Source organism: Bubalus bubalis, chromosome 5 (genome assembly GCF_019923935.1).
Source record: "Bubalus bubalis isolate 160015118507 breed Murrah chromosome 5, NDDB_SH_1, whole genome shotgun sequence".
NCBI lineage: Eukaryota > Metazoa > Chordata > Mammalia > Artiodactyla > Bovidae > Bubalus > Bubalus bubalis.
Window position 1 is genome coordinate 38116320 of NC_059161.1, and position 17791 is coordinate 38134110.

Sequence of the window (17791 nt, forward strand, 5' to 3'; positions counted from 1 at the left end):
AAGGGACCCGGAAACAGAAAACATCCCCATCTCCTTCTTGGCCCTGCCCCCGGGGCCTCGAGGGAGGAGCTCCATCAGCTATCCAGCTGAAGGCCTCCCCAGGAGCCCCAAAGTGACCCTTCCGAACAGGCGGGCCAGGGAAAGGGACCCACGTGGTCTGAGCAAGGGGCCAGGACCTCTGGCCATGGACTAGGTGTTCTGAGTGGCTGGAGCCAGGGTGCTCCCAGGCTGACTCCTTTCTCCTGCTCTCGAGGGCTGCCTGTCCATTCTGTCTGACCCACTCCTGTCCCTACCTCCTGACCCCGGGTGGAAGAGAAGAGAAATAAAAGAGGGCCCGCTCAGATCCCTGCAACCTGGAATTCACCAATCTGTCTGCTTGAACAGCAACTGCCACATAACATCTAACATTCAAAGCCACCATCCTTCCAGTTACAATCCCGGATCACACCATCTGTGGCTCTGGCTTGGCTCTCTCTGAGCATGCTTTGCTGGGTTGTTTAGACTAGGAATTCTCAGTCCTACTGCCCCGTAATTCCTTCCCCTGGGGTGGGAGGGTGGAGTCAGCCACTCGAGCAACACAAGTCTTCCTAAGAACACCTGGCTGCTCTCTACCCCTGAAAGCATGGTGTGGTTAACGCCAGGCGAGGGGCTGGGTCCTCTCTCAGACGACACCTACACAAACAACCCAGTCCCCAGATGAGAGCCCCCACGCAGGGGCAACTGTCTGCAGAGCAGCAAGTCAATCTTGAACAGTTCCCAAGGTGGCCCCATTACTTCCAGAAGGGATGAGGGCCAGTGATGAGCTGAGCGGCAAGGGTTTCCCATTCTTCCAGAAAAATCCACACTTACACAGAAACATATCTGACAAACGTGCAGCCACACAACTGCCTCCCAGGAGAACGCCCGTTCATTTAGACTTTCTTTCTGAAGAGCCCTTCGACCCATCCGTTCATTTCCAATAGAAACAAGTCAGAATATTTTCAACTCCCCTTCAATCCTTCCTAGCAAATAGGCGGCAGCACCCCTTTCTCAGGAGATTGGCAGTAATGAAGGCTTTTAGAGGAGGCGTCCTCCAAAAAGTTCAAAATGCATTTGCATCAACAATTGCATTTTATCTTGCAAAATGGCAGGCCCAGGGATGTGTCCATGGGTTACAGCGAGGATGTAGGTGGGGCCCGGAGGTGTTGGGGATGTAGGCCAGGCAGCAGAGTTACCATCCTGGCCCACATCCCCAGTGGAGGGCTGAAAGAGGACTGTACTCCATGCTGCCATTGGAATTGTCCCTAGGGAAGCCCCCTTCTTCAAGGGCAGCCCTACTCTGAGTCTGTCTCCCTTCGAAAGTGTTAGTCGCTCAGTTGTGTCCAATTCTTTGCGACCCCATGGACTGAGGCTGCCAGGCTCCTCTGCCCATGGAATACTCCAGGTAAGAATACTGGAGTGGGTAGCCATTCCCTTCTCTAGGGGATCTTCCCAACCCAGGGATCGAATCCAGGTCTCCTGCACTGTAGGAAAATTCTTTACCATCTGACCCACCAGGGAAGACCTCATCTCTTTGCACTTGGAAACAAATCCCTAAGTGTCTCTGGGCCTCCTGTTGCCCCACTGGTGAAATGGGACAACTCCCTGTGTCTCTCTCCAAGGGAGCTGAGAAGAAATGGATAGTCAGTGTGGTGTTAAGAGTTTGTCGGAAGGAGGCCTTGAGGAGGCTGAGCGGGTTTCCACTGCCGTGATTCTGCATGTTGCACCCCATCCTCTCCACGGAGGAGGGGGCTCACTGTTAAAAGGGGAGGGCGGGTTAGGGGCTCAGCTGCAAGACCCTTCCCATGCCCAGCAGAGGTTTTCAGGTGGTGCCCTCTTGTGCCAGGGGAGGTATATGTGCACACCCACTCGAGTCCACAGGCACGTGGCTGAACACAGCCCATGGACCCGGAGCAGGGCAGCTTTAGGTGGAGCCAGTTGTAAATAGGAGACACAGGAGACACGGTTCAATCCCTGGGTCTGAAAGATCTCCTGGAGGAGGAAATGGCAACCTACTCCAGTATTCTTGTCTGGGAAATCCCATGGACAGAGGAGCCTGATGGGCTCCAGTCCACGGGGTCGAAAATAGTCAGACATGACTGAGTACACCCGCACACACAGTTGTAAGTAACCTGGCCTGGACAGAGACTATTCCACAGGTGCTCGGGCTCCCCAGGACCCTGAGGGAGGGGCCGTGTCACTCAGCCCATCTTCCTGCCTCCAGGCCCCAGGGGCTTCACAGGACATGGGTTTTTCAAGTCCTGGGCCAACCAGGGCGAGTGGTCACCACATGGCTGACTATGTGGAGCGACAGCTAGGAACCTCCCCAAAGCCCTGCCTTCTCGGGTGTCAAGGCAAGCACCCCACCTCCTGGGTACGCTGCCTGTGGGAGGTAGGACCTGAGCCCCTTCCACTTCAGGGATTTGAAAAGCTGGTCCCCATCGTTGAGGTGGACTCTGAATACACATGGAATGTGTCCCCCACCAACTCAATAGGTCAGGGTGGAGCCCCAGATGAGTCAGGAGCAGGTCTGGCCTGAGGTTCAGGGGAGCCCCAGGGTCCAGAGCTGTTTTGTCCAAACCACTTGGATTTATCAGATGAGCACGGCCTCCCAGCCAGACCCCCTGGTATAATCCTTTCATTAATTTACTATTCAATGGAAAATTACTCCTTACCCAGGAATATAAGTTTTCATCTTATTTTAAGTTCGATTCTTAAAGCAATTACCCAGGCATCTGGCAATGACTTCACCGCTGCGGCCGGGCCCTGGAGGGGAAAAGCGCAGCCCTGAAGCTGCACAGACTCCTGGCTCCCGGCCCTGGAGGGGAGTTCAAGGAGGACTGGGAGCCCCCAAACAACTGGCCTGGGTCCTGGGAGGGAAGTGGGGGGTACACCACCGTGTCTGATATTTGCTATGTGTGGAAACGCTCCTCTCCAGCACCACCTGCCCCATGAACCCACTGGTGACAGTTGTTGAAAAGCCTCAGCAGCTGGTGCCGCGGGAGCATTTTCTATTTTTAATTGTTTGATCGGAATATTAACTCATCTCCGCCCGTTCCCAAGACACACTTCCCAGCCAGAGGGTTTCCCCCATTCCCCAGACCTTTTTCTCTCTCCCTCTCCAGTCAGAAATCTACTTTGAAAGTAATAACTGGAAGCACAGACCTCTGTGAGTTTGCAAAGGATCAGCGCACGGGAGAGAGAAAGAAATAAGGTCCTCACTAGCCAGCGTGCCCCGAGCAGACCTCAGAGCCACAGGCAGGGCAGGTGGCTCGGCACTCACAGGCACCGCTGCTCCCCCCTCTCCCTTCCTGGCCAGCCTCTCCCTCTCCCCTCCGGTCAGCCCCACTGACCCAGTCTGCTCACTCGTCAACCTCAAGTGGGGCGGGACGCTCAGGAGCCTCCCAGGGCGGAGGCCCCGGGAGGGAGGCACGTGGCCCTGGGCTCAGTGGCTGACTTTCCTTTCAGCTGCCATTTCCGAGAGGGAGGGAGGGGGAAAGGGCAGCCTCTCCATGGAGCCACCGGAGAACCTGCCAGCCAGGCCTCCAGGGAGAAACACAAGGGCTCCAGGCCCAGCCCCGACGGGAGGGTCACCTGGCTCAGCCACTGCCCGAGCTGCTGGGGACAAACTGGACCCCGGGGGGCCCCCTCACCCGTCCTCGGAAGGCACCCCCAACCCAGCAGCGGGCCGCTTGGCCTCCTCGCCCTACCTGCCCTTGGCCCCCCTGCCGGGCTTGTCCCTCTCAAGGTCGCAGGGCTGTCCACACCAGGAATATTTACTCACCAGACTGGCCCTGTTAGCAGCACTCACCACAAATATGCTTTCTGATAAAGTTGGCAGAAAAAAAAGTTCTAGAGCTGGAAACAATGTCAGAAATCATCCCCTACCCCCACACAGGGAGGGTGAGGTGGGGCCTGCGAGCAGGTCACACAACCAGCTCCTGGGGGAGGCTTCTGTCACGCTCTCTCACTTTTCTCCTTCCTGTTTTACTTCCCAACATAGAGCCTGTTGCCAGGGGACCAAGGGCTGGGGATGGCTCTACAGGAGCACCAGGTCTTGGCCCCCAAAGGGCACGGCCCGGAGGCAGGGATGTGGGCGGCGGCTCTCTGTTTTCCCCACCAGGAGCTCTCTTGGGGGCCTCTGGGGGACGAGGCCAGACGGCCTCTCACCTCTGCTTCTCCCTGGGCCGTCTCACCTCGCTGAGCTCCTGCCCACCCGCCTGCCCTCCCTCAGTGCACATGGGCTTTAATGTTTTTATTACCTGTTTGACTCGCTGCCTTATTGCTTCTCCCCTTAATGGGGCCGTAACCGTGGAAACGAGGAATAAACGGCCACCAGAAAATGAGATGATTAAACAGGTCACCCTGGCAAAACAAACTCAGCCAAGGAACCTCTGGGGGGTGGGGAGGGTAGGCTCCTCCTCCCCCACCCATGGCTGGAAGGCTTGGACCAGACTGGGGACCAAAGTCCCTGTCCCTGAACTGGGGCAGATACAGGGGGGCGCCCCCTGCTGGACGGTGTGGCACCTGGCCTGTCCCTTCCTCAGGCTCCCCTATCTCCCAGGCAGCCCTCCTGGCTGGCCTTGGGCCCTGCGCTCTTGGGCTGAAGGGGTGGCAAGGAGGAAGGCATGGGCCTAGAGGCGATGAAGATCATCGCCAAGGAGGCAATGCACTGCCTGATGACGCAAAGCTCTAGAACTCTCTCCCCGCTAACTTCCTGGATGCCTCTGACTTTCTCACTGGGCTGGAGTTTCCCATCTAGTGCACCTCCAGCTCTCATGCCGCATCGTCCCCCACCCTCCCTGGGGTCCCTGAGTTCCTGGAGAAAGCTCTAGAAGAAAAAGCCAACCTAGGCCAAAGTTCAACTTGGGAAGGTCTCCTCTAAGAACCCCTGGTCTTTGGAGCCACGCCATGTGTCTGTGCCTCCCCTGGGCCAACCTGCTCCCACAAAACCTCAGGGTGGAAGGCAACACGAGAGGGCCTTCTTGACAATAAGGAGGACTCCTTAACCCCTCAGCACTGGCCAGAAAAGCCCCCAGGAGGGACTCCGTGGGAAACTAAGAACAGACCCCAGAGCCAGCACAGGAGCAGCTGAAACCACCACGCCAGGGGCAGAGGGGCTTGGTATACGCCACCCCTGCTCTCTGGCCTCACTCCAGGCACTGCGTACACCCAGCTGGAGGGGTCCTGGGCCTGGGGGGCAGGACCTAGAGAAGATGGACATGCCACAGTGAGGTTTCTGCTGGGGGACACAGAGACAGGCAAGGGAGGAGGCAGAGGAGAGTTCCGGACCCTCCACTGGCTACTGCCCCTGGGCCCTTCAGGGCAGCAGACTGTGGGTGTGTGACCTCCCCACCCCAAACCACGGTCATGGCTAGCAGCTAATGGGGCCCCTGTCAACCACTTGCTGCCTGTCTTCATCCTCATGCCCACTTTCCCCCTCATGTCATCCCTCATCCCAGCCCTACTCCTTCCTGTAAACCAGGCCTAGAAAGCTCTGGAGGAGCCAAAGCTCAGGTCCCAAGGCAATCAGCCAAGTGTTTCCTGCCTGCCTCCTGCTGCCCCTGCTCAGAACCTGGAGAGGCACATCAATCAACCCATTCCACCAGCACTAACGGTGGGAAGGCACGGGGCCGGCCCTGGACCACGCGCTGGAGGAGACGTGGATGCCGGGCTAACTCTAATGGTCACCATTATGAGCAGCAGCAGCAGCAGAAGGCAGGGCTCCTGGCCTTGGCCTCCTGGGGGAGGGTACAGTAGTCTGAGTGCTGCCCTGACACACCAATGTCATGGGTATAACCAGATCCTCAGAGCAGCAGGCCCCTGGCCAAGCTCTGATCTCTTATCTCCTTCCAGGGCCAACTGGGTGTGAGGCTGCAAAGGGGGAGGGGCAAGAAGGTAGGCAGGAGGGCCTGGCTTTAGGGAGCTGGGTGGCCTGGGCCAAAAAGGGCAGAAAACTATGGTTGCATAATGGGAAGCAAGAGTTCTGCTCTTCAGGTTGGGGGAGGGGAGAGGTAGAGGAGAGTGAAGAGTACGAGGCAAGAGAGGCAAGGGACTGGCGGAAGTCTGGAAGGTGTGGGTGACGCAGGAAACATCGTCTGCCCATCTCCATCTGTCTGAATACCTCCCATCCTTTATCAAGTTCAAAGGCCACTCCTTCACAAAACTCCCTGGGCTCTCCGCTCGGCGCTCCTCTGCCTGGTGGGACAGGTAAACACACCCGTCTTCCTCCACCAGGCAGACCCCAGAAAGCTGGGAAGGACCAGGTGGCCTTCATTGCTGCAGCTCCTACAGTGGGTGCTCCCCAGTGCTTACCAAGAACTGCAGGCCCCACTACCTGCCTGGGGTTTCCTCCCCTTCTGGGGGTCACCAGTATGTCCTCGTGAGTCGGGGTTATGAGGATGCTACACCGTGGTCAGACAGCCAGAGGGGTGAGTGCTGGACCACCAAGCTGCACCCTGTCCCAACTCATCCCCAAGAAGCAGCCCCTTCCCCCTCCACTCCCTGGGACCACCAGCCCTCCTCCACTGCCATCTCCTCCCCCTGAACCCTGGCCCAGCTACCCCGGAACAGCTGCTGCCTGCCGTGGGGACCCACAGGCTGTAATTACTACAGAGCAACTTCCTTCCCCCTGAAGATGAGGAGGAGGAGAAGGACAAGGAGGAGCAGGAGGAGGTGTGGCAGCACCAGGTGGTCAAGGTTTGAAAACCAGTGCGGGGAGGGCAGTGTAAAGGACACGCCTAGGGGCTGGCGTTGGGGGTGGGGAGCAGGTGTGTGTGTGTGTGTGTGTGTGTGTGTGAAAAAGTGGTCGGACTGTATTCTAAGAATGCTGGGCCAGGGAGAGGAGGCTGCCCGAGTGGGGTGGGTGCATCACTAACCTGCCAGGTCTAGGAAGAGGAGTCCAGGCCCAGAGCCTCCAGGGCCCCACCCCATCCCCTGCCCAGGGACTCGAGCCAGGGGCAGCAGCTTTAATGAGGAGATGCTGCTGCGTGACTCAGCCCTCCAAAGGTGCCTCCATTTATTTTATTTTTCCATCATAAAAAAACCCAAGCTGCAACTCGGCCAGATTCCCCGGCCGTGGGGGATGGGGGAAGACCGGCCCAGAGATGACTGACTAACTGGCCCCAGTGCCCTCCTTAGAGGGGAGACTTAATGGGTTCGTCTGGTTGATCCCAAAGGGAAAAAGGGCCTGGGATGGGGTCCCCTGAGGGCTCTTTCAGACCTGCCCTCACTGCCTCTGTCTCCTGTTGGAGGAGAACGGCTACACCAGGCTTTTGATCCAGAGTAATGCTCTGATATCACATAACTAGTGCTGGGGTTGGTTCAAGGGGCCACTTCGCAACCCACAGCTGCCTCTCTCAAATGCTTTCTTACGAAGAGCAGGTCCACTCAACCCCTCCCCAGGGTGTCCCACTGAACCCTCTTGGGAAAATTAGTTTGGGAGTCAGAGAACCAGAGACCTTAAAGGTCATCTGATGCTTGCCTCCCTCCAAATGTCACAGCCAGCCTCTGCTTGAATGGTACCAGGAAACCTTCAACTTCCGAGGCGGCCCAGCCTGTGCTTGGCTCTGACTGCTCCTTCCTGCCAAGATGGCACCGAAGCACCTACCCCTTGCAGCAGACTGGCAAAACCGGTGCTCAACCTGACAGTTGGCAGGGACCGGCCCCAACTTAGACTGGTCGAGTGGGTGTATCTGGCCAAGTAAAGGCTCGAGGAAGGAAAACAGAGGACAACCTGCTCTGCCCCAAGCCCAGCATGGAATCTCTTCCTTCAGAAACACCGCAAAAACCTTCCCAGTCCCCAGTTTACATCGGGGTGAAAGTGTAACCACAGCCAGCAAGGTTCCTAGAAGCCTCTACTCCTGGCAAGGCCCTGGCCGTCAACCAGTGGCTTACAACAGTCCCGAGAGTCTAGCAGTGGTCTGACACTCAGACCCAGCAGGGGCTGGGCTGGGGAAGCCGAAGTCTTTGTTCTCTGGGGTTAGATACTGCCTGGAAGAAGTCTGCAGCCTTTCCTCTCCTTCCTCGAGACTGAATCCTCGAAGCACATGACCACTACGCTATTCCACTCCAAGAACTAGGCTACTAAGCCAATCTGTCTCAGCCTCCCTTGACCCCATCATTCCTGGCCTCATCCACAACTGAGCCCATGGCCAGGATACAACGCGGGGGGTTTGTATGCCATCAAAGGGGGTCTGGGTCTAGAGTCCCAGCTGAGCTGATCCCAGGGAAAAAGAAGCAGGCCTGGTTCAGTGAGCAGCATTGATCCCTCCCCTGACTCACCTTGACGACACAGCGGCAGCCACAGGGCTCAGTGTGCAGTGCTGGCCCTCGTGGTTCCCGCTGGGGTCCCTGGTCATCTCTTTGAACTTGCTGTCTTGCCCATTTTGCCCTTTACCTGGCAGAGTCCACCTTGGGTCCTCTGATGGACAGCTCCAGCCCTGGAGAGCCCCTCCCCATCTTCTCAGGATCTCCCTAGGGAGCTGGGGGGCACTTACAACTAGATCCTCAAGAATCAAGGGCATAAGTTCCTTCTTAAAGCTTAACCGCTGTTTCAAAATCATTTTCACCCTGGCCTCCAGGTTTTCTCAGGGCCTGGGAATCAGCCTAGTGGGGCCTAATCCTGGGGAGCCTCCCAAGTGCAGCCTGGATTCACCTGTGTCTGAAAGCTTCCTTCTTCCTCCCCTCCCCCTCCTGGCTCCCTCCCCCAGGGAAATCACTCTAAAAGGGCCTAATGGAACTATGTCCTCCTCTCTTCCTCTCTCTCCTCCCTCCCTCCCTTTCTTTTTCTTTCCTCTTTTTTTTTTTTTATTAGCATTTGTGGAATTTATTCCCAAACTCTCCTAATCTTCCGTACACAACCATTTGATTTGCATAACCCAACCCCCTCTCATAAAAACTGGCTGCTAGTTTAATTAAAAAATGTAAATTTGCTGTCATCTCGGGGCCTGGTGAATTAGGACGACATCGGCATTTTTTATTGCTAAAGACGTCCAGATTGATCCAGCCCTTGGCTGAACTATGGTGGAAGAAAAGGGGTCCACATGGTCCCTGAGGGCCTTGAAGTCCTGCTTGAGGTACCCCCTGGGTGAAGCCATGGTTCTCCCACCACTGAGTTACTTATGGCTGGAGTGCTTCCCTAGACCTGTCCGAGGCCGGAGATAATGTTAACCCACGATCCGATGTTTACTGGGTCCCTGGTGCCAGCAACCCTTTGGGGCCTGTTGTTTCCAGCCTTGTACAGTGCTAGCTGCCCGTGATGGCCTCAGAGAAGAGAGCCCCTCACCACACCAGAAATGAGGCACCTGGCCTTGGCTGTGAGCAGAAGTACATTCAAGAAGTCAACGAAAGATGAGATGGTGTGAGCCCAGAGACAGGCTCAGAGGGGATCTCAGAGTTCCCACCTGCTTCCCTTTTTTTGTGAAGAGGGGAAAAAGTGCTTTTCTTCTGAAGTCCTGAGATTAAGTGAAACTTCCAAGTTCAAAGAAAAGGCTGAGATGGTATCACCAGATGACTCCTCCAGGAAACAGTCAGAACTTCGACACCCTGGACCTCCCCTCACTGAGTGGCCAGAGCCCAGGCCTGGGTCCTGCTGAGAGTGCCCTGCTCCAGCTACGGGAGGAACCAGCTGACCTCAGGGGCCCTTCTAACTTCCAGGAAAAGTTCCCAGAGTCTGTCCCTAGAGTGCAGGGACAAGTAAGCGCGACAAGAGATTCTGCCACCCACAGGCCCAGCAGGCCCTCTCTCCAGCTGGGGATACCCTATGGAAGGGCTTTGGAGCATGCCCCAAGAGCAGGCTGATGTAGTCGTGGAGGATGGACGCCAGCTCCAGCTGCCATTGGGGTTGGAAGGAGGAAGATGAAGAGGGCCCAACTTCCAGCTAAGTAATGCCTGAGTCCCCTGTGCCCACCCACAAGCACAGGATCATTTGCCCCGAGTAGGGGGCAGTGCATTATCACCACTGGTCCATCTATAAGGTCTGCTTCTCAGCTGGGATGGGTGGGGGCCCCCTGTTTCTAAAGAAAAGGGGTGGGGCCTGAGAGGGAGTTGATGAGACACTTGATTAGAGGTGGGGGCGGGCTGCTTCTCCGTGGGAGGGAAGGGCAGGGAGGGGCAGGGTGGCAGCCCTGGCCTCAGACACCTTAACCACTTTGCCCAGCAGGGGGTGTCACACCCTTCCTGGGCACGGAGGTCGTGTGGACCTCCACATGGGATTCACCAAGATCACACCCGGCGGAACACAGTCTTAATACTCCCTCCCCCACAAACACATCTCCCTCCTTCCCAACGCCAGCCAGCATGTCCTGTCACTGGGCCCCCCAGTGCTGCCTCCTGCCCTCTCTGCCCACTCCCTTTTGACTTCAAAAGGTCAAATGTTGTCCCAAGGGGCAATGCCATGGACTTGGGCCATTATAAACAACAACTCAGACCCATACCACCTTCCATAAATGAAACAGAAGGGTTCAGAGATCAATCTCCAGGAATTATCAACCTGTTTAGCACAGATTTAAAAACATTTAGGAAGAAGACAGTGCCTAGGATGAGGGTCCTGGTCAAAATTCCATTTCAATACAGAGGGCTTATGGGAAGTCTTGAGGAATTTAAACTAAACCATCATTCTAGACTCAGATGGGAAAAGAAGTGTTGATACAATTAAATTAAAACCAATAAAACACCAAAATCTCAGGATAAACTCTGCTCCAGGCCAGCACTATGCTATCTGGAATCCTAAACTAGGTGCCATGCTAGGCACCCCAAAACCCAGACGTCCAAATTGAGTAGTTGGTCTGGTCTACCTTCTCCCAGGGTGGGGGCTAAGGAGGATGGGAGCAAGTCCTGGGCCCCTCACTTTGAACTGATAACAGCCGCCTCATCCCACGGGTTCTCAGGTGAAAAACACTCATTAGCCATAATAAGCAGCTTGTTCATCCGACAAGGCCTTGTCCCAAATAAATTAAATTCCTTTACCTTGAGACAGTCGCCCCGAAACCAGACTAACCACCTTTCCCAACAGGACGCTGCTTTCAAAAACTAAACCAACCCCCCCACTAAAAAAATAAAAACACACACCCCACAGCCAGACACATAGAGATCTTTCCTGGGGAAAAAAAGGTACAGAAAAAACACGCAGCCATTCAAAAAACATGGAGAACAAAAAAGAAAAAAGAAAAAAACAAAAACCCCACAAAAAACCCCTAAATCCTCTCTCTGGGTGCCCCCCAGCTCCCGCTCCTCTCTGTTCTTTCATAATGACAAGCATCAAATTAGTCACAGTCACTAAGCAAGTAACAAATAATAACAATAATATCATCAGAAGCCTCGCAATCCAGAAACCAGGGCGAGAAGCGCAGCCGGCACCAGACCCTCTCCAGGCCAGCCCCCACCCCCTGCTCAGCTGCTACCTCATTGGGCTAAAAATAATAACTTCCGTAAAAGAACCGAAAGAAAAGTGAAAGAGCCACCCCCTGGTTCCCACCGGCCGGTACCTGTACCAAGATCCATTCTCCTCTCTTTGGTCCCAAACTCTGCGAGGATCGCCAAAAAAAGAAGAGGAAAGAAAAGAAATCTGTTTAGTCTCTCGCAGTGCCCCCCACTTCCCACCCCAGCCTCCCCCCTCGGCTCCCCGCACCCTCCCCCCATCGAGGGGCGGTCAAGTCCCCAGGACGAGGGGAGCGATGAGAACGGGGACCCGGAGGCAGAGCGAAAGTTTCTCCCTCCCGCCCCGCTGACTCTCGCGCTCCGGCATTGCACACTCAAAGCAGCTCCTCGCCGCTCTCGACTTTATTAAACTAAAAGAGAAACTATTTATAGACACGGCCCGTCCGGGGTCCCGGCCGGCCTGCGAAGCCGAGGGGCGCCCCCGCCCGCGCCCGGCCCGGCTAGGCACCCGCCGCCCCCGCCCCGCCCAGCCGCGCCGCCCCACGCCGCGCCCCCCGCCCAGCGCCCGGGTCGGAGCCCCGCGGCGGCGCCCCCTGCCCTCCCCCGCCCCACTCGGGTACTCACCATAGTCGGAGAGTCGAAAGCCGAATTCACTTAAATAATCAACTTTCATAATACTTAATTAATGCCTAATTGCAACTGATTACTCCCCGAATAACAAGTTGTTTTAAAGCCCTGATGTCATTGCTCCTGACGGTAACACTCAGGGTAACAGTTTGGCAGGAGGGAGCGGGCGGGCGGGAGCGGCCGGGGGCGCTGCCAGGCGCCGAGGTGATTGGCAGGGCGGCCGCGGTACCGCCTCCTCCAGGCCGGGCCCGCGCCGCCCCGGCAGGTGAAAGAGCAGAGCTCGGCCCGCCCGCGCCCGCGCGCCCGCGCGCGCCCGCTCGCCGGGATGCTGGAGTGAATGGGCTCGCGCTCGCCCGCCCCGCGCCCGCTCCCTCACGCGCGCCTCCGTCTGGTCCCCTCTCCCGCTGCCCGCGCGCGCTGCTCACACGCGCGCCCCCGCCCGGCGCCCCCTCGCGAGCGCGAGCGCGCGCGACTTCAGCGCACCGGCCCGGGCGGCCAGCCTTATTGGCTCAGCGATTGCCCAAACCTTAGACTTCGGAGGGAGGAGGGAGGCGGGGACTCGGCGGCCGGGGACGGGCGGGAGCAGGGAGGCGGGCGGGGGCTCGGCCGTCCGAGAGGAGCCGGCGGCCCGCTCTCGCGCCCCCGCGCCAACTCTGGCCGGACTCCGGCGGGCGCGCGCTCACAAGCTCCCCTCTGCGCTCCGGCCCGGCGAGCGCGACTCGATGGCGGCCGCGCGCGGACTCACTCCCCGGCGCCGGCCGGCCAAGGGCTCGTGGCGCGCGCGGCCGAGCAAACTTTTGGGCGCGGGTGGGCGCAGGTGTGAGCGCCGCGGGGTCGCGCCTACTGAGCCTTACTCCACGGCTCCCCCCTCGCGCGCCCCTCGGGTTTCGGGTGCGGGGGTACCAGGGGCTTTCTTTCCTCCCCCATCCCTGTTGTTGGTGGTGTTTTTTAGTTGTGAGGAGAAAAGACTCGGGGGCGGTGGGCATGGGTGTCCCGCGGAACACGAGCGGCGGCTCGCGGTGTTTCGCACACCGTGGCCCCCCGCAGGCTTCACGCGTGCAGGGACCCCCGGGTTTCCGCCACTTCGGTTTGGCCTTGCCTTTAAATGCACCCTGGCACCCCACCCCACCCCGATCCCTGGTCTACCCAGGTCCCCTCTACGTCTCTGCTTTCGGGACCTTCCTACTCCTCTTGCTGCCCGGAAGTTCAGTCCCCAGCCCCGCAGCCGGGGCAGCATCTCTTCTCTCACCCCACCTTGGCTATGAGTCCTAGGAGCGCCCCCACCACGGATCCGCGCTGTCACTTGGGTTTCCAACCCGCCCTCTTGCCTCCGCCACACCCCATCAGGGCCCGTCAGACAGGGCCCAGACAACCCTCCTCCGAGTCCTGCCGCCTGCCCCCTCGGACATGGCCACATTTCCTGCCTGCCAGTTCATCGCTGGACCAGGCAACTTGTTCTCTCCTTTCCCTCTTTTCACCCTCAGAGGAAGTACTTTGGTGGGTCCTTCTGTTCCCAGAAGTCCCCGCTGTAGCCAGATATGTTGAGATTCCTTCAATTTTAGTCACCTAGATTACCCACGGGGGTGGGGGTGGGGGGGGTGGGGGAGTGGGGGGCGCGGTGCCGAGGAAGGAAGCAGGCAGGTGAGCAGGAAGCTGACAGTTTTGCAGGTGAAACACCTGGACTTCACTGTCCCCAGCTCTCCCTCGGGCCCTCCTGCACCCAGCCTACTGCCTTCTTTCCCTATCCTGTTTCAGGGGAGGCCACACTTCAATGAGGGGCTCAGAACCCAGGCTTTCTGCTCTCTGTTCTTTGGGCAAAGTTCAGCAAAATGGCGCTGGATTATTTTTGCAATATTTCTATTTTGCAAAGGGAGAGGCCCAGGGAGGCCTTGGGGCAAAGAAGTCAGGGAGTTTAACAATCTACTGTTTCTCCCACTTTTCCCTTATTTTGTTCTTTTTTTTTTTTAATTGCGCTTTAGTTCCAAGTGGCCTCACAGGGAGGTAAGCGTCGCTTCCCCATCTGACCGCCCTCCTTGATGCCTTCTTGGCGACCCCCATTCCGGTGTTCACACAACCTTTACCCTTCAGGTCTGACCCGTCATTACGGAGGATGAATAGCTGGAGAGACCCAAGAGCTCTAAGTGTACCCCAGCCCTAAAATCTTGAATAAGTGATCCGAGCTCCTTAAACAAACCAAGCCCAGTGTTTCCTAGATGTTGCTGGCACAGGGCAATCAAGCAGTGAGGCCACGAGCTTCTGCTCCCCACACAGGATCTCAGAGAGGGCACTGCGGCTTCCAGGACTGCTCTGGGGTACACACATGCCTCTGGGTACTCTCACCCCTGACTCCCCAAAGCAAGGCTTACAGCTTTGGGTTGTAACAGCAGGCAGTACAACCCAAATCCCAATCTGAGTGTCTGCTTCCCGATGTGGGCAACTGGGATGTAGACAGAAGCCTGAAGACATAGGGGTGAAAGGGGAATTTCTGGGTGCATTTGAAATATGCACCTATGGGGAGCTCCCTGCATATATACCCACATGGCCTATGGGCTGCCTATGAATGTCCTTCTGGGCTTCTGAGGATGGTGGTCAGGGCCTGGAAGGCCTGCCTGCCAGCTACCCACCACAGGGCCCACAGGATTGGCTGCACAATAACTTTGTACCTCTGGTGGACCAAGGCTGGAGAAGAATGGCTGAAGGGTAGAACTGAGAGAGCTGGAAGGAAGGGGGAGCAGGCAAGGTGGGCTAGAGGGCCCCCCCCCCCAAGCACAGCCAGTAGTAGAGGGAGGCAGGAATGGCCCAGAGACCCTCAGCTCTGCCAAGATGATGGCCACCATCAGCCACTGCTGGCATAAGAAGCGCTGCCCAAGAGTGAGGGGCCTTCCTTCCTGAGACACACAGAAAATGAGGCCATCCTGGCATGTTATGATCTGAGACCTGAGAAGGCTGAGGCTTTGAGGTCATGGATGTGAGTCACAGGCCATGTCACGGTGGGGTCCCCCGATCTCTTTCCCTTTATGTGAAGGCGAGAGGCCCAAGACTCTGGCACCTCTGAGCCTGTGGCCCATTTTGCCTTGAGAACCCTGATGTGGTAACACCCCTGTAACCCTGAGGCCAGGCCACAGTTTCTGTGCCCAGGGCCCCGGGGATGGAAAGCCCAAAGCCACAGCTCCTCCTGGTCTCAAGGCCCTGGGCCCGGAGCCACCAGCTCCTCCTCATGCTCCCTACCCCCGAGGGAAAATGAGCCCTACACAGCCATGCCACCCATCAGGCCCCTCGCAGGGGTCTCGGGAAAGCTGTCAGCTCTTCCCGGGCAGGTTCCCTCGACGGCTCCCAGCACCCTCGCATCCCCGGTTTGCCCACTCGTTTTCTCTCCCTCCCGGGCCCAGGGCCTTCTCACTCAGCAGCCTGTTTACACACCAGGTATCTCATGCTTTATCTGCTCTCACTTTGAATTCGTAACTTTCACATAAACTTGAACAAAGCTCCTTTTGTTCCTGCACCCCACCCCAGGATCCCAATAAACTGGTTCCCTCTGAGGCGACTGGGCCAGGGCACTGGAGCCTTGGCCAGACGACTGTGTGTGCCTGTGAGCCAGCATGTTCGCACCTGCGAGGGAGCCTGTGTGCCCACGTGAGTGCCCTCCCCGGGCGGACAGCGGAAGAGTGTCAGAAAGCCCTAAGTCAGCAAAGGGTGGACGGGACGGATGGTGGGGACGGAGGGAAGAGCCCCTGGCATAGGGGACGGGGCTAGCCTGAGGCTGGGTAAGAGAGATCCTGGGCCCTGGATGGTTTTGGTGTCCGGGCTGAGGGAAGACGGGATGAAGAGGAAACAAAGGGCAGGGAGGCCTAGCAGAGCCAGGGGCTGAGGCCGGGCTCAAGCTAAATGTAAGGCAGATACAAGGAACGCATTATGGCGGTTTAGGGGCTGGCAGAGCCGCCGCACGCTCGGCCCCGTAATCCTGTTAGCCAGCAATCTCCATTCCGAAAGAGCTTCATTTCTTTGTGAATATTTGTAAACTAGATATCTAATGGAAAATTATAGGAAAATTATAGTGAAATTCATGACGGAGAAATCCGATTATCCCTAATTCAATTATGCCATCTTAGCCCACACAGCACATTTCCCATTTTTTTCCCATAAATACCGATGCCAGGGGTCCCGGTAATCAAATAAAATTGAAAATCATCTTCCCATTAAATTCAATTAGCCGCAATTTCTAAAGCCTATCAGAGATTTTAATTACTAAATTATAAAATTCTCCAATGCTAAATTGAAACCAAAAAAATTGCACATCCTTATATTTCAGAGAAAAAAAAAGGGGGCCAGCAAAATCCCTGGAAAATGCCCTCCTCTCTGTGCCCAGCTCCAGAGCAGGTTCCCTACCTGGAGGGACCGCACGCACTGATGCCTGCTTGCCCGGTTGGGGATGAAGCTAGGGCGGCAAGGGAGAGGGCCCTGTCAGGGAAGGGGCTGAGGCACATTGATTTAGCAAAGGGGCAAAGCACACCTCCACCCCTGAGCATCAGGGCCGGGGCAGGCCCTGGAGAGGACCTGCCTCCTCACTCGCTGTCCTGGTTCCTCAGATGCCCTCAACTTTGTCCCCCACCGAGAACGAGGTCTATAGTGCCACCTCCTTGGCCCACGGACATGGCTTGGGCCCAGGTCACAGCTTGGCCTCAGGGCTCTGCATGGTTCTGGGGCAGCAGACCAGAGGCAGCCAGCTTCTGACCCAGGTGCCGGCTCTCCAGGCACCAGGCCGGGTCCCCAAATGGCCTGGGCTGGGTCAGAGGTGAGAGGAGGACGGGGCCTGATGCCCAGGGTGGCCAGACATCATGGGATGGTCCTGTGGCCCCCAGCCTTCTCCAGAGCATTCCCAGGAGCCATGGGCCCTGGCAGTGTACCAGCCTTCTGGGAGAAGAGCCGGGGATGGACGTGGCCCAAATCTGGCCTCTCCCTGCACTTCCAGCTCATTCCCTGTTCTTCCCCTCTTCTGGGAAGCCAACCGGCTTAACTGGCCAGAAGGACTACCCTTGCCCCACGGGAGAGCTCACTCTTTCACCCCCATTTCCTTTTAGGGAAGTGCTGGCCATAACCCCAATAGTAGGCCCTCCTCTCTCACCCCCCGCCATCCCAGGCCACTTACCCCACTCTCTAAGGCTGCTCCTGGAGTCAGAAGAGCCTGGGGAGGTGGCACCGGTGGTAGCATAAAGTGACCATAGATCTCCAACCCAAGGTGGGTGGCTGGGTGGGCAGCTGCTGGGCCCAGCAGTTTCAGGGGCAGGCAGTAGCCGAGTTGCTGGCAGCCCAGCTCCCGGGAGCAGGGAGCAGGTTTAATTTGCCAGGCAGTCAGGAGTGCCAGCAGGGGAGGCACCCGCAAACAAAACAAAAACAAAAAAGTTAATTATCTTTGGCTTTTTCTTAATAAATATCCAAACTGGCCCGGCCGGATCTTCCGCTTTGGAGGGAGAGGGAAGAAGAAGGAAAAAAAACCCCAAACCAAATGCAACAGACTCATTCTCTCCCTTCCCCTTTGTCTCTCATCCTTGTATGTATCTCTTATCAGAACAGTAACAGTTTCACATTAATTCCCTAATTTCTCAAGTGCAAAAGTATGGTCACAGAAGGTTGTTTTGTTTTGTTTTAGGGTGGGAAAGTGGGTGTGTGGAGAAGAAAGAGGCAGGTGGGAGGGGAAAAAGGGAAAGAGAAACCAGGGAGAAGTAAAAGAGAGTGAGAAAGAGACAGAAGGAGAGAAGAAAAGACAGAG

General features: G+C 56.9%; 1 protein-coding gene across 6 annotated transcripts in view; it reads right to left on the reverse strand.

Annotated features, from left to right (window-relative positions):
* Positions 1–17791, reverse strand: part of CASZ1 (castor zinc finger 1) — a 153253-nt gene that overhangs the window by 42570 nt on the left and 92892 nt on the right. For 2 of the 6 annotated variants that reach the window (XM_044942980.1, XM_044942984.1), the window contains exon 1: positions 11505–11644. In XM_044942980.1, coding sequence (XP_044798915.1) covers positions 11505–11520 — 16 coding nt within the window. In that variant the 5' untranslated portion in view covers positions 11521–11644. Of the gene's footprint in view, positions 1–11504; positions 11645–11748; positions 11885–12021; positions 12202–17170; positions 17424–17791 lie in introns of those variants that run through there. The other 4 variants (XM_044942983.1, XM_044942979.1, XM_044942981.1 and 1 more) reach the window with 4 other exon arrangements.